We start from the raw sequence: 22,784 nt of genomic DNA, 5'->3' as shown, positions 1-22,784 counted from the left end.
GGTTGTGTTGGGTCACTGGACTGCGTTGGGTCACTCATTTGGGGTTGGGTTGAGGTGGGCTGGGCTGCACCACATTGATCTGAACTCTTTTAGTGCTACTGGGTTGACCTGGGCTGGACAGTGACATTCAGGCTGGGCGGCTGTGCATCAGAATTAACCAGTTCCTACACCCACCGTGGCATTTTTTCAGTATTTTTGTCCTCAAAGCCACTTCCAGGAACATCCCCTATCTGCTCAGCCACCCTTTTTTCCTGCAGCTCACGTGGAAACTGCCGCGTTTCCTGCAAACCCGCGAATTCCCTGTGCTGACCTGCGGAAGCATCCCCCAGATTTCGCTGGTGCCAGGCCACGCGCAGCGACAAACCCTCCCCACATCCTGCACGCCGAGGAAAACACCGCTCGGCATCGGCACCGGCACCCTGACCCCTGAGAAACCCCGCGAGCACGAAGCCACCCGAGGGGAGCGAGTGGAGGACACATCTGTAGGATGCGGGGCAGCAACGCGCTGCTGACCCCGGTGCTGGCAGGGCCTTTCCCATGCGCAGGGCTAATTCTGTCCCCTCGGGGCCGGATACGTTATCTCGTCAGCAGCACCCAGCCGGGGAAGGGAAGAGCATTGTGTGGGCTGCTGCTTTTTTTAAAACCCGCTCGTGACCCCAGGAGGAGCAGAGAGGGAGAGAAAATTCCCAGCTCCCGACTCTGGCTGGGAAATCCCCAGAAAGCTCCCTGGCGCTTTTTTTTTTTTTTCCCCAGCACCCGAGACCCTCCGCGCCTGGGGAATGTCCTCAGGTGGGACCACGAAGCCTGGTGAGCCCCAGACTGTGCTCATTCCTTTAGGAAAGAATCTCCCCCGTGAGATCCCGATCCTGAGTGCGGCCACCACCCGAATCCCCAACCTCTCCCCCTCCTCCGGGCACACGGCAGCCCAGGAAGGGCCGGCGACAAATTCTCATGGAGGCCGAGATGCCTGTGCCATGAGCTCACCGAGTGACTAACTTGTTTATCTCCTCTGGGAGCTGCACCAAGCTTTTGGGAAGCAGCGGATCCCCGCCAGCTCCTCTGCCTGTTCCAGGCGCCTCCCCCACCCCTTTCCTGAACAGCCGCGCTTGGAAAACAAGAGCTGTGGCGACACGCGCCCGCTCAGCGGCAGCACGGGGACATCGAGGACTGGGGAGGCGTGAATTTTGGGGAAACCACACGCGGAAATCATGGCAGAGCAACGCCTGGGATCAGCGCTCTCAGGATGCAATTTTTACAGCAGGGCTTGCTGGCACAGGGGAGGTTCTGCCATCAGCACCGCTGCCACCGCAGGTTGTCCCCAGCTCAGAGATGTCCTGGACACCCAGGCCGAGGACCCCAGCGCACCTGCAGGAAGAGGATTAGGGGGATAAATAATTGCTGATGGGGTGAGCAGGGGGAGGACCACCTCCTGCCTACACCTCTGTGTGTCTGTGATGGGTTACGGCGCCACCACGTCTGTAATACCTGTATGTGAGGGGTTACAGAACCACACCTGTACTTGTGCTTCGTGGAAGAACTACACGACTCAAAGCAGAGTTATAAAGTAGGTATGTGGTTTATTTCAGCGCCAGGTACATGCGGGATAGCTCCCAAAGGCATGTGTGCCCTAACGCAGCAACTCGCCTGGGTTCTGTGCAGCACAAAGTTACACGTGCACAAAGTTTCCCAACGCACTATACACGTTCATAACCTAGCTCCGCTTCGTATTAAAATGAGCTCCAAGGAGTCATTTCCATGAGCTCCTCCTGGCTGCACTTGCGCACTGTCTCCTCTCCTGGTGGTGGTCTTCGGGGGGTCGTGGGGACGAAGGCCGATAACTCCTCGTCATCACCACCAGCTGACCCCCTCAGCTGCTCCTCGGCTCTTGCCCAAACCACAGGGTCGGTCTCAGCTGCTTTTTTGAGACCGGTTCCCCGGTTTTGTCAGGAAACGTCCTCTGTGAGGGGCCCCGAGACTCCTCGTTTCAGTTCATTTGCACAGCAGCAAGCAAAGACACTCAGCACCATCTATTTTCTAACGCCATGAAGCGAGCCCCCCTTCTCCTCTCCCTGGCACCCCTATGTCTATGATAGCTCCACGCGCAGCCCCGGGGGCTCCTTTGCCCAAAACCACGAGGTTTCGCCCCAAAACGCCGCGCACAGCCCCGCCCGCACCGCCCGGGCTCCCCACAAGATGGCGGCCGCGAGCCGGCGCTGTGCGCATGCGCCGCCCGCCTCCCCGCTCCTCTCTATGGTCTCTGTGGGCGCCCTGCCCTTCTTCCGCCAGCTCTATGCCCTCTCTATAGCCGCCCGCCCGTCTCTATGACGGCGCTCTAGGACATCCAACGTCTCTATGGTGGGCGGCGCTCTAGCCGCGGCCTCCACCCTTCTCTGTGGCCCCGCCTGGGGAGCGGGGGGCGGTGCCTGGCGGCGGGTGCGGGGCGGGGGCGTTTTGGGGGAATTTCTGCGGGATTTGGGGCTCGCTCCGCTCCGGTGCTGCGGTGTGGTTCCGGCAGGGTTTGGGGTTGGTTCCGGCGGGGGGGGTTCGGTGTGATTCCGGCAAGGTTTGGGGTTGATTTCGGCAGGGGGAGGTTTGGGGTAATTTCAGCAGGGTTTGGGTTTGGCTTCGGGAGGGTGTTTTGGGGTTTGGTTTAGGCAGGTTTGGGGTTTGGTTTCGGCAGGGTTTGGGTTTGCTTTCAGCGGGGTGTCGTCGTTTCATTTCGGCAAGCTGCTTTGGTTCAATTTCAGGAGGGTTTTTGGGGTGATTTCAGCAAGTTTTAGGTTTGACTGCAGCAGGACGTTTTGGTTTAATTTCAGCAGGGTTTTAATTTCGGCCGGCTTTTTGTTTTAATATCTGCAGGGTGCTTTGGCTTAATTCCAGTAGGTATTTTTTGGTATAACTTTAGCTGGGTTAAGGTTTAATTTCAGCAGGGCGTTTTGGTTTAATTTTAGCCGGGTTTGGGTTTAATTTCAGTAGGGTTTCTTTTTTTTTGTTTTGTTTAATTTCTGTAGGGCTGTTGGGTTTAATTCCAGCAGGCTTTCGGTGTAATTTCGGCAGCGTGCTTTGCTTTCATTTCAATATTTATTTATATTTTTGGTGCGATTTCAGCTGGGTGCTTTGGCTCAACTCCGACATTTCTTGTTTTTTTTCGGTGCGATTCGGGCACGGCGCTTTTGGTTTAATTTCCTCCTTTCTGTCCCCCCAGCAAGGCAGCAGGCCCAGCCCCGCAGCGGAGGAGCGATGCCCCCCGGGGACACTCCCCGGCACGGCCCCCACGGCCCCTCGGACACCGGGCCCCGGCTCTGCGCCCTCCTGTAGCTCCCCCAGGCCCAGGTAAGGATGCTGGCAGCCGGCTGTGCCTCACACCACAGCTCCTTTAAACCCTTTCCCTTCCCAATTGCATCCCCTCCCTGCCTGGGAACGCTGCTTGGCCCCTCTCAGGGCACGCAGAAGGCAAAGGGGGTGTTTTAATAGCAGTTCACCCCAGTAAACGTGCGTCCCTATTGGGGTCACGCCACTGGGGCTGGCTGCCCGTGCTGCAGAAGAGCTTTTTAGAGTCCAGTTGGGAGGCTTTGCCTTCGAGGTAGGTGAAGGTGGTGCAGTGAGGAAGGCGTCTGGAGTCCGGCGGTTGGTGCCGAACCTGGGGGGAGCGGGTAATTGATTTTTTTATTTTTTTTTAACTTCTAGGAAAATGAAGGAGCTGCGAAGCTGGCAGTGTCTGTGATGTCTTCATTAGGCTGCTTAATTTAATTGAAAATTTTCTGTTGCTGGGAAGGGCTGGAAGGGGAATCTGATACCTGACAGCTGAGATCTAATAGAGCTGTCTGCCACAGCAGCGCAGGCCTTTCTCAGCAGGGGACAGCCGCTCTGCCTTTTGTTTCTTTTGTAATTAATAGGTAAGCTGGGCCAGCCTGGGCTGTTAAACCGTAAGCTCTGCTGACAAAGAAGCGTCTGTGTGCGAGACTCCTGTTCCAGGGGACTTGACCCACCGCAGGGGTTCATCTCTTAGGTTTGGTCGTGTCCCTCGGGTGGTTCTGGGGCAGCAGCCCCCCTCTTGTCGGTACCCTCTTTTTGAAGGCTGCCATCGCTCAGGCATTGGCACTGTGTGGTGTTTGGGTGCCTCCTCCAAAGCTTCTAGAAACAAAAGATTAAAAACCCAGCCAAGTGAGTAAGGGTTTTTTTTTTTTTTTTTGCTATTGAAATCTCTGCGTTTCTTATAGACCAGAAAGCTTTGCTTTAGACTGAGAGACTGGACCTTTTGAAATGCTTGATGGAAAATAGATTTTTTTTTCAGATGCCAAATAAGCTTGAAAAACAGGCTGGGCATGCTGTCACGGAGTGATGGAACAGGTCCGTTCACAGCTCCAGCAGCAGAGCAGCTTGCTGAACACCAGCAGGGCGCTCTCACGATGCTCTGGGAAGTTTTTGCTAAAGGCTGGATGAAATCCACAGAGTAGAGTTGTTCCTCCTTCCATATATATAGATAGATAGATGGAAAATACTTGGTTACTAATTTTGTTCAACTTGGTATGTTTTTATTTCTCAGAATGGGAATTGTGGCTTTTTTTTTTCTCCAAGAGCTTCAAGCAGCACGATTCATTACTCTGATTGCTTCTTGCATTGGCAGTGAGCAGACCACTGAGGGACCGGGAGGAAAGTCTCCTGGACAAACAAGCCCCTCGTGAGGCTCTTCCTTCCTCCTCTCACAGCATGTCTCTTGTCTTCACGCTCTCAGGAGCCTCACAGTGTTCTTCAGAGCACAATATATTCAAGTTTTCTGCCTTTCCTGCAGCTCTGTGCTTCCTGCTCAGCCTGTCACCTCTATTCATTCACCAGGTGGTGGGCTCTTGGATGAGATCGGGCAAGAAGACACTCTGTACAGTGTCTGCACAGGACCTCGTCTTGCTTTGACAGAGGGGCAGAGTTGGAAACTGAAGATCTCACCCTTCTGAAAGTCAGTTTGCCTTTATGTGAAGGGCAGTTTGCTGTCTCCTTCCTCCTGATTGTTCTTTATGGATTTCAAGGGAAATTTGGTCTTGAAACATTGCAGCTGGTGCATTTCAGTGGTGTCCAGGTGAGGTGTGTGTGATGTGGACAACAGAAAGATCAGAAGGGTAGACATGAGGTGAACAGGAGGAGTGGGAGAAAGAGTGAGCTGTTCACATAACTGATCTCAGCCAGGAGAGAGCTGTTAGCTTCGGTTAAACAAGCTCAAAGACAAAATGGAAATTCTCTCTAATCATGTAGATTTGTGTGTGTGTGTCTTCAGCTCCTCTTACTTTTAGTGTCTTTTGGAAAGATTTAATTTATGGCTTCTCTGAGCTGTTTGTGGTGTCTGCTTCCAGCAAGACCAGCAGAGAAGCGAGAGGTCTCATTGATTAGATTAAATATCTGGGTCACTTACCATTACCTGTGTTTATCCTCTGGTAAGTTTTGATACTGGAAGAAGACAGAGATAAAAAGAACATGTGCAGAAAGATAACTACGGCTGGAGCTGCCCCAGGCAGAGGCCACTTTCTAAATGGATTTATAGATGTGCTTTTCCTATCAGCTTTGTGTCCTGCGCGGTCCTGTGTGAGGAGATAGGAAGCTTATTTGCACACGCCTGCTTCTTTTTATCCCCTCTGAGTTAGTGGGTATTCTTGAGATCCAAAAGGTGAAAAGGAGCGAGTCTGCCCTCGTGTTTTTCTTTCAGAAAGCATGGTCTTGAGCTTTGTGAGTGGTAACCTGTGGCTTGGTTCTCAGCAGTCTGCTTAGGTGGGAATATTGCACTTCAGCAGCCCCAGGAATCAGAACCTTCTTTCTGCAGCTCTCAAGCTGTTGGTGGCTCGTGCGGATTGTGGCCGAGCACCTTGCAGAACACAGTGGTTTGCATCTTACTCTCAAACTGCATTATCTTGATTTCTGCTTTTTTTTTTTTTTTTTTTTTCCTAGAGTTCTCAGTCTCTTCAAAATTGTTTCAGCAAATTGAAACAGCAAATTGTTTTCCATGAGTGTGCCATGTCTGTACCGATTGTACTGTTCCTACTACGTTCTTACTAACTTTTGAGATCTCTGTAGTAAGTCAGCTATGAAGGGGAGAAGCAGGTCGGGCAGCTGAGGCACCAGTCTGTGCTCTCCAGATAGAAAGTGAAGGGCAGTCAGAAAACTGGGATAAGAAATTCTTCCTGTGCCTGTGTGCTGTCCAGCGATACTGAATTCCTACGTGCTCCAGATCAAAGCGTTGTTGAAATCCTGCTGGGTTTAGACCTGTCCTCTGTAACTTAATGAACACGTGACAGAGCATTTAGTGTGGTTTCACATCTTAAAACTCGCAGGGTTTCTGCCTGTGATCGCACTGAAGCGTTACAAACCAGCCTGTGGGAAGTCACCTTCTCATCTCTGGTCAAAAGTTAACTGTGGCTGGTTACTCTTCCATTCTGGCTGTGCCCTTTGGCAGAAAGAGAGATCTTTCTCCTCCTCCTCCTCGTTGTTTTGCATACTTTTTCTAGAACTGCCCTAATTACTGGATTCCTCTAGATCTTGCTTCTGTAACCAAGGTTGATCTTCTCTGCTTCCCTGGTCAGCTCTGTCCAGGAAGGGGAAATTCATATTGGGAAGGCCAAAGAGGGGGAAAGACTTGCAGCAGGTGAGGTTTTGCCAGTGTTTTGTAAAGAGCATTGAACGCCACAGCTGTCTCTTCTGGAAGTGATAAATCCTGAGATCTCATTTACTTCTCAGGACTATTTTTCTGCTGGGGATTATGGTGGTCACAAAACAAGTCAGATTCCCCTCTCTCTCCTCCGTTTCCACCTGGTGTGCTTGGATTGGATTAGCTTGTTTTACAAAAGTCATCACTCCCCTGATGATTAATTCCTTGCAGCTTCCATTACGCCCAGTTTTTAAGGGCAGCCCGTTTTCCCTTGCCAGCTTCGTGGCCCTTCTGTGTGTTGGTGTTTTCTACAGAAGTATCCGCTGCTGCTGACCGAAATTTTGCAGAGATCACCGTGTAGGCTCTGTGATTCCACCAGTAACAGCAGCACAGCTGTCTCACCTTGTTCTCCTTCTTTTTGTCCTCAGGATGTGGTGCCGGAGGCTGGCGTGCCTGCTGGGCCTGCCGTGCTGGCAGACCCGACGTGCTGGGCACGGCTCGCTGGGGCTGCCCCATGGCACAAGGACCGTCCCCACTGCTGCAGCTCGCTGCCACCACACGGCCCCGGAGTCCCTGAGCTGTGCCTGGCAGCTGCACGGCGATCACCTGGGTAGGTGTGTGGTTTTGGGCCTGTTTCTGAGCTTCCTGGGGAGAGGAGCGAGGTTTTCCTGGCCTCTCATAAGTCCCTTATGAGAAACGAAGAGATGCTAACTGAGAAATCGAGCAATTCCTGAACTCTGACTGCACCTGAACCTTGCCCCGTCCATCAGTTGTTCACTGTGTGATGTTTGGGGCTCTGACTTGCAGCTGGGGTGGCTGGCTCGGTGTGTCCCCAGCTCTCTGCCTTGCCCCCGCTTGCAGATTTTGCTTAAAACAACATGTTGAAACACAGTAGTTAGAGCAGGTTTGTAAGCAGCCTTTTAGTGTGGCTGGATGGCACGAGCACAGAAGGCTTTTTGATGCCAGTCATCCCTCACTGCGAGACAGCTTAAGGAAAAGTTAAGGCACACCTTCCTTGCCGAAAGCAAGCCAGTTACAAATTCAGTCTAATGCTGCTTTGTCCTCTGGTTTTTGGAGACAACTTAGCAACCAAAGCACATTTCTCCATAGTCTGCTTCGTTTGGTACCTTCAGATACCCAGCATCAGCCTGGTGATGTCTGCTGAGGCTGGTTAGAAGGCCTGGTACTGTGGAATCCCTTGTGAGCATATCTCTAAAGGGGATTGCTGAGTGTTTTATTGAGCATAGTGGCCCCCTGAAAAAGGATGTTGTTGTTTCATCCATTGGATACTTAGACACTCACAGATGAGCAGCAGGAAGGGCTCTCCTGTTGCCCATCCTGGCTCTGACCCCCCTCTGAAGGCCTTTGGGCTGTCCCAGGAGGGAACAAGAAGGAGAGGCTTCGTAGTAATGATAAACAGAGGTCATGGTGTTGTCTCGTGTTTGGTTTGCATGTCGATGTGATTAGTTGGTTGATTCTGATCTGTATTGGTGTGTTGGGGTCTGCTCCTACATGGGAGGGAGAGAGGGAACCTTGTTGTATGCAGCAGCTGCTGGGCAGATCCAAATTTACTTCTTGAAGAGAGAAGATAGACATAAATAAATGAGCAGTGTGTGTGTTAGCCACGCTCCTTCTCCCTGTTGCAGGATGAGGCTGCCTGTGGATGGTCTTCAAGTGAGAAGCTAGCTTCACTTGCACCGAGAGGTGCTAAGTCTAACAGCCTCTGTGTCCCCTGGAAGTGGGATCATAACCTGTGGGGTTTTCCTGTTGTATTTCTCTCACTGTTCACACCGGTGCGTCTTCTGTGCCCGTCTCTTTGCAGAGCTCAGGTATGCAAACACGCTGATGCGCTTCGATTTCGTCTGGCTGCGGGACCACTGCCGCTCAGCTTCCTGCTACAACGCCAAGACGAACCAGCGCAGCTTGGACACGGCTAGCGTGGACCTGGGAATCAAGCCCAAGGCCGTCCGAGTGGATGAGACCACGCTCTTCCTCACGTGTGAGTATCAAAACACTCATCTTTCATGGACCCACCAGCCCTGTTTGGAAGGAGGCTGGTGGATAGATCCTGCTCTTCAGGCTGCCCTCTCCTAGCAAGCCTTATCTCTAAATCAGGAGCTGTTTTGTGAGGAGATGTAGCTCTAAGCACATCTTAAACACTGCTCTTCTGAGCAGGGCTGTTGCTGTAAACACAACTCAGCCTTATTTATGTCTGGTTTTCTTCTCCCCCTTACTTTCTCCCTCCCCTCTTGAGTGCATCTCCAGTGTCTGGGTAGTTTATTGGTTTGTTTGAACGTGGGAGCCGTGCAGATAGTGAAGAGATCAGTCAAGAAATGGTTGACTATCTTATCCTTGCTCTGTCCTATTTGAACTGGTGTCTCTGATTAGAATTCACATCTTGTGTCCTTTCTCCTCTGCTTCCCGGCTGCTTAAATCGCAGCAGAACAAAGAACTTTCATTTATGGTACCCTCATTTATGGGGTTGTCATCAGTGCTTCTTCAGTGTCCTGTCACTAGAAAACAAAACCCATAAAGTAGAAACGCTTAGGCCTGGATTTGGGGTTGTTGACAATACTTGTAGGACTTGCGGCCTGAACCAGGTAATACTTTAAGCTTTCAGCAAGGTTCTAAAGAGTCTGTCATGAGGCAAAATTAGGAGGGGATTGTCCTAGACTGATGGTTGCAGTGGCTGTGATCTCTCTCGGTCTGTTCAGTGCGATTGCAGTGACCGTGACCCTGCTCGTTTGCCACAGGGCCGGACGGGCACGTTACGCGGTACGGGCTGGAGTGGCTGGTGAAGAACAGCTACGAGGGGCAGAAGCAGCGGGTCATGCACCCGCGGATCCTCTGGAACGCCGAAATCTACCGCCAGGCCCAGGTCCCGTCCGTCGACTGCCGGAGCTTCCTGGAGACAGACGAGGGGCTGAAGGAGTTCCTGCAAAACTTCCTGTTGTATGGGATCGCTTTTGTTGAGAACGTCACCCCCACCAAAGAGGACACGCAAATCTTAGCAGAAAGGATCAGCTTAATCAGGTAACGGGGGCTGCCCCAGGAAGGCCACAGGCGGCTTTGTAGAGGAGCCCTGAATGGGAGGCTGTTGCTTCCTTTTTCTTTGGAAAGGTGCTGCCCTCATATCCTACGCGTTGTGCAGCGTGGCCTGGTTTGCAGATGAAGGGTCCAGGTCATCTGCAGTCCCTGGGCAGTCCCCGTGAACAGAGATGCAGTACAGCACTGTGGGATCTGGCCTCTTTTTGGGGGGAGGCTTGGAGTCAGTAGGTTACAGAGCTGCCTCAGGAGCACGCGGTGACTTTTGTGATAGTGGGACTGTGCACAGAGAGGAGTGACTGAGGGAAGGAGCCAGTCTGGGAAGACTTGAGCTTTGCAAGGAGAGACATTTCCTGTTATGACTTGAAAGGTTAGGAGGTCAGCCCTGGCCCTGGGAGCCAGGGAGATCAAAAACAATTTGTAGCTCTCACCAAAGAAAAATACTGGGAAACTTTTCTTCTGTGTTTAAAACACAACAACAGCATGGCAAGCCTGGGTTTGAGCGAGTTTTATCTAAGCTGCACAAACGGCTAAACTTGCCATGGTCCTTTAGGAGAGGAGGGATTTCTATTGATGAATAGCCACTCCAAAGAGAAATAAAGGTCTCGAGGAATATCCAGCCAACATTTTTCTCCAGATTCTTACCCTCCTCCTGTAGCCCCTGAGTACTGTTTGTTGCTGCTGGGTCCTTGCCTTCCTGCCATGCACATTGCAGGGGGAGGTGGGTGAAAATGGAGTATCTGAAGAACAGAGATGGGGGTTGTACTCAAGGTGGGTACAAGCAAAGGCACAGACCTGTACAACAAGGTACAAACCTGGGCTCTGGTAACTCCTAACGTTGCTCAGTGTTTCCTTGATTTGGCAGGCTGATCTTCAGAGTGAAGTTATGTATTTGTGGAGGAGAAGACTTATTGCCTTCAGTCTTCTCAACGAAGAAATAAATTGAATACTAGGAGGAGGCATTAGAAGCACCAACTCTTTGACAGCATGAATCCTGTTACTCAGGATGATTTGCTGTTTGAATTCACTCTGTACATGCCGTGTGTAAGATAAAGGGGAGTAACCTCAAGAGGAAGAGAGAGGATCTGGTTTACCTCAGTGCTGACCCCTGCAGCTCTCTGATAACTGCCCACCTCTCTTGCAGGGAGACCATTTATGGCAGAATGTGGTACTTCACCTCTGACTTCTCCCGGGGAGACACCGCCTACACCAAGCTGGCTCTGGATCGGCACACCGACACGACCTATTTCCAGGAGCCCTGCGGGTACGTGCTGCTGCTGCTCCACACACACAGTGCAGAAGGCAGGCGTCATTCACGCTGATGCAGTTCAGTGTTTTCCAGCTCTGCTGATGGGATTTAGTGGTACTAGTCACACCGTAATTCTGGATCCTGTCTGATTCCTCTGGAGTGGGGTAGTCTTTCCTGTGCTTCAAACTCCAAGGTCCTCCAGAATGCAGGCAGTGAAGGAGCTGGCTGTTAGCTTCAGTGGTAGCCTATGGGGAAGGAGGGAGCAGCTCGCCTCTGCACAGCCTGCAGCAAATGTCTCTGCCCTCCCAAGCTGCGTGAGTGGTACCAGATGTACGTGCTGTCCTCACGTATGCCCTGTGCAGTTGCTCTCCTTCAAACTGGTTGGGATTTGCATTTTGGCAATGGTGCAGCCCTGGAGGTAGTCAGAAACCAGGCTTCTCCAGCCCTTCAAAGTTCACACCTGTCTGTGCTTTTATAAAAAAAAAAAAAAAAAAAAAGTTTGTAGCTACAGTTGTTTCCCAAATGCTGTTTTGCAAACTGCTTTTCCAGTATAGCCTGCGGACTGCAAGTTTTGTACCTGGTTGGAGAAAGAAAGGCAGCAGCCGGGAGCGTGATTCCCACTGAAGTGCAGGAGGTTTAATTTCTACCTTCATTCTCTTTTTTTGTCTGCTTTCATCTCAATGAAGAAAAGAATCAATGAAATGGCCCTGGGGGAGAACTGATGGAAGGACTGTGACTTCATATGGAAGTAGCACTACAAAGGCTAGGAGAAGCCATCTAGTCTACACCTCCTGCCCTAGGGCAGGATTAGCTCTTCCCAAGTGAGGCCGTTAAGTTGCTAAGCATCTTAATGGGAAGGGGCTGTGAGGCAGAGCTGGAAAAGTAGAGGAGGGCCAAGGGGTGGGATCTACTGCCTGCATATGGGTTTCAGAGCAGTCCTTCAGACCAGGAAGGATTGCGCCAGCCAAGGAGACACCCTGGTTGCCCATGCCTAACCTAGCCCAAAGCTTTTGGGTGGTAGCTTTTGCTCTGAAGCAGCAAGGTCCCGGAAGCAAGGTACGCAGTTTTTAGTGTGCTAGAAGTAGATAAATAAAACTTAAATCCAGACACATCTTTCAAGACTGATCTAGATGGCTTCTGTGTTTTTGGTGAACAGCTGACTGTAGAACCCATGTGCTTTCATGGCCTGTGCAGTTACCTGCTTGCCTGACTTGTTTTAGGAGCTCACCAAATCTCCCCCAAAGTCAAACGCTGAAGTAACCAGTAATCAGAGCTTCAGCCTACAGATACGCTTTGATTAAGCTGCTCAGTGTGAGAACTACAGAGCTCATCAGCTATTTTCATACCTTTTGTTTTCTACTTGGAAAAGTTCCCTTTCTTTCAGGTAGGTATATTCTCAGCTGCAGTAAGCAATGACACTGTGGACCAGGCTAGTAGGGCTAACCATTAATGCTTGCAATCCTGCAAAACCTTAGCTGTGCAGGAAGAACATGAATTTCTTGCTTTCCTGAGCCCCTATCTGCCAGAAATCCCTTCTGCTCAGACTGCTTCAGAAACAGTTTAAACTGTCTTTGACCTGCTTCCAGAGGAAAGGTGATCTTTTTTTCATAAAGATTTGTTCATTTGAATATCTGCTTTCCCTCACCGCTTTGGGTGAAATCAGCTAAATCTGACAAGTCTTGCGTTACCTTTTTGTAAAGGGTAGAGGAGAGGAACTCCTCAAGGCATGTGGGAAAGACTGCAGCATTGTCTCACTCAGCGGGCAGCAAAGAGCCTGCCTTCAAAAGAGACTTTCTCAGTGCCCCAAGCTGCACGACAAGGTGCCTTCAAGGAGCAGAGCCACAAGGGCTCGGGCATCCTGAGCTCCCATCCTTGTGGACTGACTGAAATTATTCTAAATCTTCTGTGGTTTTAAGGGTTCATTGAACCAAGGTGAAAAGGTGACAGTGAGGCTGGAACTGGGAGCTTGTGCCACATCACTTGCTGTGGGACTGGGATAAGAGGCCTCAAAGGAGATCAGGAGATGAAACCCCAAAAGGTTGTGTTTGTCTTCTGACAGGTGAAGTTGGTACACCATGAAAACTGGCAGTGCGTGGCTCAAGGCAGCTCCTGGGCATTTGTTTCTGAGAATGCAAGGTCTAACAGGCTTGGATGAAGGAAGGGAAAGAACGAATCTTCAGAAAAGTAAAAAAGCAAAAGCTGTTTAGCTGAGTTGGACAGCTTCCTGCTAGGGAGGCAGTGCCCCTGTAGGTAGGGTTCTCATTTGGGACTCCCCTGCTCCAGGCTTCCCAAGGGGTCTTTAACAAGTCAACTCAGGGGGCTCCTGATTACCTGTGAGAGACCCTGATTTACGTGCCTTTGTGTGAGAGTCACCCTGAGCTCCCCATGCAGTTGCTGGAGACCTCAGCAGTACCACCAGCATGTCTTCAGCTGCCCCCTTGTTCTAGGGAAGTTAGTTTTGTGCTTTTGAACCTCTCCATCCTGCAGCCCAGATGGACCTTGTGGTACAGACACGTGCCTGCACCACTTCAAGTCTCCCAGCTCGCATAGTTTCATCTGGGAGATGGTGTAAGCAGTAGACCTCTTCTCAGAAGTCAAAACGCATGAGAGCTGAAGAAACATCGGGCAGAGCTGCTGCTTGCTGGGCAGTCTCCATTCCTTAGCAGGTGTTAGTGAAACGAAGGAGACAACAGATAAGCCTGTCGTAAGCGGCAGATACATCAGTATGTGTTGTCTGGGTCTGGGGAAACACATTGTCTCCACAGGACAGACATCTGAGGCCTTTTCTCTTGTGCTCTGCATCCTCTCCCCCCTGCAGCATCCAGGTGTTTCACTGCCTCAAGCACGAGGGGACGGGCGGGCGCACGCTGCTGGTGGACGGCTTCTACGCGGCGGAGCAGGTTCTCCGGCAAGCCCCCGATCAATTTGAGCTGCTGAGCAAGGTGCCCCTGAAGCACGAGTACGTCGAGAACGTGGGCGACTGTCACAACCACATGATCGGAGTTGGGCCAGTCCTCAACGTCTATCCCTGGAACAACGAACTTTATCTGATCAGGTAAGATCAGTGAGAGGGAGGAAGGCCTTGTGCATACAGGGATAGGGTTCTGTCAAAATGTAGTGGTTTGCAGAAGAAAATTCAGACAGAAAACCAATGTATGCTTTGATGGAGGGAGTGAAACCACAAAAACACCGTGTGTTTCCTCCTGGGTTTTGTAATGCTGCCTTTGAGGAAGTGTCAGAACCACTGATGCAAAGAGGGGCATCGCTGCTGAGCTTTGCTTTTAGCTCCTGTTACCTTTAGCTCCGTGCCCTCGGCCCCACTGAGGGCTAGTTCAAGGGCTTGGCTTCAGGCATTTTTGCCACTGTGTGTGTTATGTAGGAGCAGCACCGTTAGATCTGGGTATGAGCAAATGCCCATCCTACCGCCAGTCGTTAGAGCCTCACTGGGGTGACCCTGATCCTGCCCCATGTGAAGTGTCCAAGCTCACGTTACTTCATCTGAGAGCTGCTTTTTGAAATTCCATCTTGGCTTAGCACAGGAGGTCATCCAGCACTATTTTGCACTTCTATGCTAAAAAACACACTGAGTCTCATCCTTTGCTGTATCTGTAGCACCAGCTAGAGCGAGTTGCTGGCACTAGTGCCCCCTTATCCACGTGAGCAGCCTGCCTCTGTTTAGAGCCTGGCCTTTCCTCAATAGCTTGGAGCTTCTGGCTGACCAGACAGCAAGCTGCTAGGTTGTGTGGGCTCCATTTCCACTGGGGAAAGAAGTTTTCAATATACCTCGCTGCTGATGGGCTTCTCTTTCATTCCCACTTTTCCTTTCCCACCACCGAGATTGCATGGGGCAGCCTTCCATGAGAAACAGCAAAACCTGTGGTACAGCTGGCAGCAAACTCTCCCTTGATCCAAATGCTGTGTAGTCTCCCCAGAGTCCTGCAGCATAACCTGCCCACACATCTCACAGCCTCCCTTAAATGCTGGCTAATTTGTGCCTTCAGATCTTCGGAGGCTCCCTCTGGGAACACCTGGCTGCTCTTGGGGCCCCATAAGCAGTCTTTTTTTTTCTGTCTGCTTTACCTCCAGATACAATAACTACGATCGTGCAGTCATCAACACGGTGCCTTACGATGTGGTGCATCGCTGGTACACCGCTCACCGCACACTCACCGCCGAGCTCAGGAGACCAGAAAATGAGCTGTGGGTCAAACTGAAGCCAGGCAAGGTAGGACTCGGAGGCTCACCCGTGTTTGGTACGGGCAGGGAGGCAGGGTGCTCTTCTGGATGTTGCCGCAAAGGTGAATGCTTCAGGCAAACCCTGTGCTGAAATTTTCCTCCTTACAGCTGTTTTAAGGTGCCTTGTATTCCAGTGATGGCATCTGTTGTATGTATGTTCCTACTTTTGTGAAAGAATATACAGTTAGCTCAGACCAGGGGAGAGGAGGAAGGTATTTTCAGTCACTGAACAAGGACCCTTGGAAGCATGCACTGTTTGGCCTCTGACTTGTCCCAGAAGCAGAAAATCTTCTTTTAATTGAAAAGTAAAGGGAATGTGGAAAGCCGAATTTACTTCTATTCTGAGCTTATATCTGAATCCCTACATTGCCAGCGAATCACAGGAGACCTGAGCTCTCCTCGCTGTCCCAGAAATATCTTAGCACGTCTTGGGACTAAAAGGGAAAAGCTCTGCCCTGGGTTTGAAAGGCTGATGCTGGGTGCGGTTTTGGAAGAGCTTGAAGGGCTAGAGCTTCATTCACAGACTTAGAGGCTTCTTCCACCAGCTGTGCCTGCTTGAAAGGGTTTTTATTCCTACAGGGCCTAGATGGGTCTAGATTCAGTGTGAACCCAGGGCCCCAGGTATGAAAGAATGAAGATGCTCACATCAAAGAGCCCCTACAGCTCTCTGTTCTCAAGGATGCCTGGGGAAAAGTGACACGTTGGAGGCTGAAGATGGCCAGTTTCTGTTGCTGGTGTGCTGTTGCCCAACCTCTGCAGCACAAAAGCAAAGCAGTGACCCAGAAATACTTTGCTAGCTGACCCGTTTTAACCTGTGGTTAGCAGCGGAGCCGAGCCGCTGGCTTCAGGTACTAGAGCTGTGCTAGATCAGATCAGCCATCTGCGTACGGTTTCATGCTGAACGGGAAGGTTACAGCTCCAGCTCCAGCACCTGTGGTGTCAGCGGGTCCTGGCTCAGCTGCGGTGCTCCCCCTCATCCCGACCACCTCTCCTCTTCCCTTGCAGGCACTCTTCATAGACAACTGGCGCGTCCTGCACGGGCGGGAAGCGTTCACGGGGTACCGCCAGCTCTGTGGCTGCTACCTGACGAGAGACGACGTGCTGAACACCGCGCGCCTGCTGGGACTGCAAGCCTAGCGCCGGCCACCCGCCGCGGGGAGGCAGAGCTCCGTGCTGCTGTGTCACCACGAGGAAGGCGTTGCACGTACCTCAGGCACCTCCGCCCTCTCAGAGCAGTTCTCTCTGCCTGCCCGGGAGAGGGAGCAGGTGGAAGCCCAAGGTTATGGGAGCTTTCTGGGACCGCGTTCTGCCTTTGTCCGAGCAGGGTCAGCTCGTGCTGTCTGTGCAGCCAGCCAGTTTGTCTCAGCTGCAGTGAATCGGGGTTAAGCACGCTGTGAGAAGTGCTCCCGGCACCTGTTGATGTGAAGTGCTCCTCTAATCAAGTGCCTTCAGGATCTGAAATCTGTTTCTCTCTGTTGTTCAGCCTTTCCTGTCATTTCTATGGTTGTTTTTTTTTGTTTGGCATAGCAGAGCAGAATGGATATACCTGGGGTCTCGTCTCACCCCAGGCTGGACTTCACAATTTCTAGAGAAAATGTAAAGTCAGGACTTTACACCTTCTAGAGAAATGTTTTTCTCAAGGGGGGAAAAAAAATTCCTTATTTTGATGGAAGTGCCACTACTCAAACTGAGGGCTGTTGGCATGTATCAGTGAATTCTTTCCTCTTAAACATACTGCGTACCCTTATAACAGGCACTGATACAATCCGTGCTGCTTGAGGGGTGGCCTGGAAAGAGAAGCTCTTGTACTTAGGGTATTTCTGAAAAGGCTTACGGTAGAAGGAAAAGGGGAAGTAGTAAAATCTGCATGTTGGGAAGGAGAGGTGTGTTGGATGAGGGGTGTGTTTCTCATGTTTTCTTGACCTCAGTGATGTAATGCTGTCTGGTGTTCTTTCTGCCTGTTGCACCATGCTTATATTGCGAGTCAAGGCTCAACAGCTGCAGTGTTTACTGACATTTCCCACTGTGCCTACTCTTTCATCTTTTCTGACGGAGGAATTTGTCTTAGGGCATCTTTACACTGGCTGCTGGATGAGGCTGACTCTTTTTCACCAGATTTTTCTACATATGAAGGTAACAAACACAGAGGTGCCTTTCAACTCGTGGTGGTAGGGAGGATAAATTGGAGAGTTTGGCACACTGAAAAACCATAGTGCAAGGAACAAAAATAAATCCCATATTACTAGAAAAATAGAAGCTGTAAAACCAAGAGGGGACTTCAGGTTTTATTCTTCTGTTCTTCCTTATCTTTGAGGATATCCACTCTGCTCTGACTGGACCTGAAAACAGGGCTGGTCCTGTTCCCTCCTGGCTTTCCTGTGCAAGCAAAATGCTGTTATGCCTAAGGTACAAGTGCAGTGCAGATGCACATGTGCTAAACCTGCTGCCCTCATTGAATCTAAATACTGAATGTATAGATCCTAGTGCTAGGAGGCACTCTTAAAAGCTTCTGTTCTTGTGGACTGAGCTACCTTGTGCTGTCTTCTGCAGCACGCCCTGCCTGCAGTGAGCTGTCAGGAGATGAAAGGGGTTTCAGAGCCAAGGCTCAGGAAGCTGCTGATCAGAGGACACGTAAGGAAGCGAAACCTGGGCCACGTGGCAGCAGGCACGGAGCGAGCTGGCTTCTGTCAGGTCCTGTTCTCACAAGGGCTGCGGGTGGCATGGGCAGGAGCTTGAGTTTTCCTCTAGGCTGAGCCACTGGGTTCCTCAAGCAGCCTCCAGTATACATTACTTCTGTTACTTTTCTTTGCCAAACACTTGATTTATAGCTTCTCCTCTAGATGCCAGTTATGCCAGCGTAACTCGAGTATGAAGTTTTGAAAGTCTTCATTAATCTTGTTGAAGTAGCAGCCCCCTGTGGTTACGTACGCTTCTTGCACAACCCATCTCAGATGCTCCAGTGTGGTTCCACCTTGTACTTCTGGGTGAAGCCAAGGCCTGGAGCATGTGAGGAGAGGTCGTGACAAAATCAGCCTCTGTTAAATGACACAGGAGGGGACAGAAGAGCCTGATTGGTATTTCAAAACCTGTTGAGGGTTCCTGAGTGGCTCTTGTCTCCCTGTGCTCCCTGAGAATAAGAGGGAAAAACACTTGGGTTCATGTGGAACCCATCCCTTAGTCACTGAGACCAGCTTTACCTTCCTCTGTGCAGGGGATCTCCGTTTTTATCAGCTGCAAGCCAAAAATCCACTGCTGCCCTGAGGTGGAGCGTGCAGGACTATGGCTAGCACAAGGGAGAACTGACCAAACCGTGTTGACAATTGTAGCGATACCTGTGCCTTTGGTGAGGAACGTGGTTATGGTATCTGCCTCCCGCTGAGCGGTGTGGGGCTGCCAAGAGCTGTGGTCTTCAGCAACCAGACTCCTCTTCTGAGCCACCTCCAAGCCAGCGCAGTCCTCAAGGTGATTGTGTCATGCGCTTGGGGGAAAATTATCCACCGTGAATGTAGCAGACACACATTTTCTCATAGGTGTTCAGCTTAATTTAGCCACTTCAATAATAAAATGGGGAGGGGAGAGAGCTTTCTTTAGTGTTACATTCCCCCTCTTCCCCGCTTCCCAAGTGGACTAAGTTCTTCCTAAGCATCTTGTGAGCAGCAAAGCCTTATTTGTAGAAACAGGAGTTCTGGGCAATTGCAGTCTGATGTGGATATCTGTTGCAGAACTGGTTGTTTGCTGTAATGAGATCGGATCAGTTTTTATAATCCAGCTCTTTCAGTCCTTTCAGCCAATAAATGATGAACTGCTTCCTTCTCCCTCCCCGTGCACTAGGGTACCACTGTATGTGTTTTTAAGACATTTTTCAAAGGTAAGAAATGGAGTAAGTGGTGATGTATTTTACTAAATGAGTTATATAGTGGTCAGGTTAACAAGACCTATATTTCAAGCAATCTTGAAGTCTGTATTACCCATCAAAGGTGAAATAAATCTGAGAGGGGTAAATCAATGCGTCTCCAAGGGCTTCTCTGTGGTCATTCTCTTCACTGGCCACATGATGGCAGAAGAGGCAAGGAACAGTGTAAAAATGAGTAATAAAAACTGAGTGACACCTCACATCCACCTGTGACTCTAGGCCTGAAGCAGCTTCTGTTTCTTGCAAAAGATAAAGGATAATAAGAAGGGTTTTTTAAGTACGTAAACAGTAAAAGGAAGACTAGGGATAATGTGGGTCCCTTGCTGAATGAGGGGATGTCCTGGTAACGGGAGATGCCGAGAAAGTGGAGATACTGAACACTTTCTTTAATTCACTCTTTGCTTCAAGGACTCCCCCTGGGACACCTGGACCCTGTATGGAAGAGAAAGGATCTGGGAAATGAAGAGCTCCCTGTTGTTGACAAGGGAGTGGTTTGGGAGCATCTAAGTGGGCTCAGCACACAGAAATCCATGGGTCCCAATGGGATGCATCCACTTGTGCTAAGGGAGTTGGCAGAGGTGATCGCCAAACTGCTCTCTTATCTTTGAAAGGTCCTGGAGAGCAGGAGAGGTGCCTGAAGACTGGGGGAGAGCCAGGGTAACTCATGTCTCCAAGAAGGGCAAGAAGGAGGAACTACAAACTACAGGCCAGTCAGTCTCACCTCTGTCCCTGGAAAGGTGTCGGAGCAGCTTGTTCTGGATGCCATCTCCAAGCAGTTGGAAGAGAAGAAGGTTATGAGAAGTAGTCAGCATGGATTCACCAAGGGGAAGTCGTGCTCAACCAACCTCGTTGCCTTCTATGATGGCATCACCAGCTGGGTAGATGGGGGGAGAGTGGTGGATGTAATCTACCTTGACTTTAGCAAGGCTTTTGATACTGTCTCCCATGACATCCTGATAGCAAAGCTGAGGAATTGTGGGATAGAGGAGTGGACAGTAAGGTGGGCTGAGAACTGGCTGACTGACCGAGCTCAGAGGGTGGTGATCGGAGGATCAGAGTCCGGCTGGAGGCCTGTGACTAGCGGTGTTACCCAGGGGTTGGTGCTGGGTCCGGTCTTGTTCAACATCTTCATCGACAACCTTGACAAGGGAATAGTGTCTGCCCTCAGCAAGTCCACCACTGACACAAAGCTGGGAGTGGCTGACACACCAGGAGGCTGTGGGGCCATTCAGCGAGACCTGGACCGGCTGGAGAGATGGGCAGGAAGAAACCAAATGAGGTTTAAGGAGAGCAAGTGTAGAGTCCTGCACCTGGGAAGGAACAGCCACATGGATCAGTACAGGTAAATTTCCCACCCGTGCATGTCCAAGGACCTGCAGTTTGCAACAGGGTCCATCTCTCCCTAAACACCTGTACCTGAATTCATTCCCTCACTGCATACACACCTTCAGTTGCCTCTGCTTGCCCTCTGGTCCCTTCTGGACACCTCCTTTTGGCCTGTAGTGACGCCCACGTCTTTCTTTGGTGTCTTGCCCCTTGGCATCGTTCAGCTTTTGGTGCTCCCTAGAGCAATCTCTCAGTGAAAGCAAAGCCTCCCCCTGGAAAACATCTTTCAGTTTTGTGCTTACCATCCTTCTTCACTTAGCTGAAAGCCATTTACCATTTTACTACTTGAAAACATAGAAGCTATTTTAACAGGCTCCTTTATCTAAGTAAACTGGAAAAAATATTACCTAGAGTTAATTATTAACATAATTAAAACACTTTAGTTCAAACCAGAACTGTCAGGATCACGCAGACACGGAGGGATTTCATGGGGCTTTCATATTGCTTCGTGGGGCGATACAAAGTCACAGAAGAAATGAGGTGGGAGCAAGTCTGGAATATTTGGAAAGTATCACGATTTTGAGAAAAGACGGATGGGTCAGGAGCAATTCCTTGTGGTGAAACTCAGATGCTCGGGGAGGGCGGACTGCTGCTTATAGTATGGGAAATGCTACAAGTGACGTGCACACCATGCAGTAACCATGACAGGAACCAGCTGGCCCTGAATCTCTTCCTTTCACCTCCCATTTTACAGATGCTCTGCAGATTCTTAAATGATCCATGGTGATGCGGATGTCTGAGTTGGTACTTCACAGCAGCAGCGTGAGCAGTCTCCATCCAATGGGCCCTTTGTATAAAAATATAAAACATAAAACGGCCCTGTGGAGTGATTTGGGAAAGCAGGGAGAATTCTGCACAAAGAACGATGCCAAGCCTCTCATCACTGAACTGAACAGGTCTCAGAGCAAGGGTCCTGCTGCAGCCCGGACCTACGGTGTGATTTTAGTCGTGCAAAAGCTGTGGTTGGAAACACCCCACCCACGCGCTGCGAGGGTGGCGATGGAGCTGGGCGAAGGTGGCACGGCTGAACCCAGCACCCCGAGCCTACCACCCAAAGCCGTGGAGATCACACGTCACAGCTGCAGGCTGACCTGCGGGAGGAAGGTCTGAAAACCACCTCGACCATCTGTGAGCAAAGGGCTGAGTTACAGCCAAGTATGGAGGGGTGTGAATTTTCTGGTTGGTGCTGAAGCTTTGTTGTTCGAGCTGTGGGTGCTGCGGCTTTGAAGTCCCCCACAGCAGTCAGCCACTCTTCCCTCCCAGGTGAGCTGTTTGACCAAGTGAAAACCAGAGCCCGGTGCTGAGCACTGGGAATAGGAGAAGAGACGTGCAATGGGTACCGTGCGCCGGAGGTGGGATGGCCGTGCATCTCTTTCGTCTGCTGTGAAGGCTGAATTGTGGAAGGAATGCACGGGGCACAAGAAATGGAGAAGGATGGTGGCCCAAATCCTGTAGTCCTGACCAAGGAAGCCAGGACTCCAAGCCAAGATCTCAGCAATGATCTGTTTGCGAACGAATTAATATTAAGAACAATAATAGTTCTAATTCTTACAGCTCCTTGCTCTTTGTCCAGTTCAGAGCTTCCTAAAATCCTCCTAAACTTCTCGGCACACTTCTGCTGCCCCAGCCTGCAAGCTGCCACCAGCACGCTTTGCTTGCAGCTCCCTGCTGAGCTCCCAGCCCCTTTGACCATCAACCATATCCTATCCTACCCACTGCAAGCGTGCTCAGTGCAACAGGAAGGAAGAGGAAGAGGGAGGATAGTGTGAAATCACTCACCATCAGCAGAGCACTGCTCTTGAAGGTGCAGGTTTGGGGGACCTTTGAAGCTCTTGGTGTTTTGCAGAGCTCCCTGCTACCCCGAAGGTGGTCAGTGCCTGCCAGAGTCCTTGAGGTCTGCGGCATCTGAGGGTGAACTGCAGCAGGAGGTAGAAAAGCAAAGAGAGGCACGGCAAAGGTGAGGGAGAGCTCATCCGATGTGGTCCATGCTCACAAACCAGCAGGTCTGTGCCCTCTGCCACACTTCTGGAGAGATGGCTCCCTGGCATCCTCAGTGCCCCTGCGATATCTGGGCTGCTTTCAGGTCCTTTGCTGCCACCAGTCCTTCCCTTCCAGCTGCCCTTCTTGTAGCAGTTGTGGGGAGCGTTGCACATCTCTGCCTGTCAGCTGGCAAAGAAGGAAGATCCAGGGGAAGCTTCTGTCTCTCTGCCTGCGCACAGTTTGCCCGTGCATCCCTGTCAGGAGCCCTTCCTTTCTCCATTTCAATACCCAGTATGTTTATATTCCAATAAATATCTGTTATATTTATATTCCAATATCTAGCA

The 22,784-nt window shown here is 50.8% G+C and overlaps 1 protein-coding gene across 5 annotated transcripts; it reads left to right on the top strand.

The window, feature by feature from the left end:
• Positions 1-2,413: 2,413 nt before the first annotated feature.
• Positions 2,414-19,386, top strand: TMLHE (trimethyllysine hydroxylase, epsilon). 5 transcript variants are annotated; one of them, XM_082770922.1, is made up of 10 exons: positions 2,457-2,523; positions 3,206-3,333; positions 3,688-3,896; positions 7,060-7,241; positions 8,454-8,630; positions 9,385-9,664; positions 10,821-10,940; positions 13,744-13,980; positions 15,012-15,150; positions 16,167-19,386. In XM_082770922.1, exons 4-10 carry the CDS (start codon positions 7,061-7,063, stop codon positions 16,296-16,298), a joined length of 1,266 nt encoding a protein of 421 aa, XP_082627048.1. In that variant the 5' UTR covers positions 2,457-2,523; positions 3,206-3,333; positions 3,688-3,896; position 7,060; the 3' UTR covers positions 16,299-19,386. The 5 variants fall into 5 exon arrangements, with proteins under 5 accessions (XP_082627047.1, XP_082627048.1, XP_082627045.1 ...); XM_082770921.1 differs by lacking the exons at positions 2,457-2,523; positions 3,688-3,896 and adding an exon at positions 2,414-2,433 and having other exon boundaries at positions 16,167-19,385; XM_082770919.1 differs by lacking the exon at positions 3,688-3,896 and having other exon boundaries at positions 2,463-2,523; positions 16,167-19,385.
• The last annotated feature ends 3,398 nt before the right edge of the window (positions 19,387-22,784 follow it).

The sequence above is a fragment of the Aythya marila genome, assembly GCF_965140915.1.
Source record: "Aythya marila genome assembly, chromosome: 13".
NCBI classification, from domain to species: domain Eukaryota; kingdom Metazoa; phylum Chordata; class Aves; order Anseriformes; family Anatidae; genus Aythya; species Aythya marila.
This window is presented reverse-complemented; position numbering and strand designations above follow the sequence as displayed.

What these genes read in the sequence shown, in the direction of transcription:
- TMLHE (XM_082770922.1), top strand. Translation starts at nt 7,061, where the DNA reads ATGTGGTGCCGGAGGCTGGCGTGCCTGCTGGGCCTGCCGTGCTGGCAG. An exon ending in GCTGCACGGCGATCACCTGG is followed by an intron (nt 7,242 to 8,453) that starts GTAGGTGTGTGG and finishes GTCTCTTTGCAG; the next exon opens with AGCTCAGGTATGCAAACACG. An exon ending in TATTTCCAGGAGCCCTGCGG is followed by an intron (nt 10,941 to 13,743) that starts GTACGTGCTGCT and finishes TCCCCCCTGCAG; the next exon opens with CATCCAGGTGTTTCACTGCC.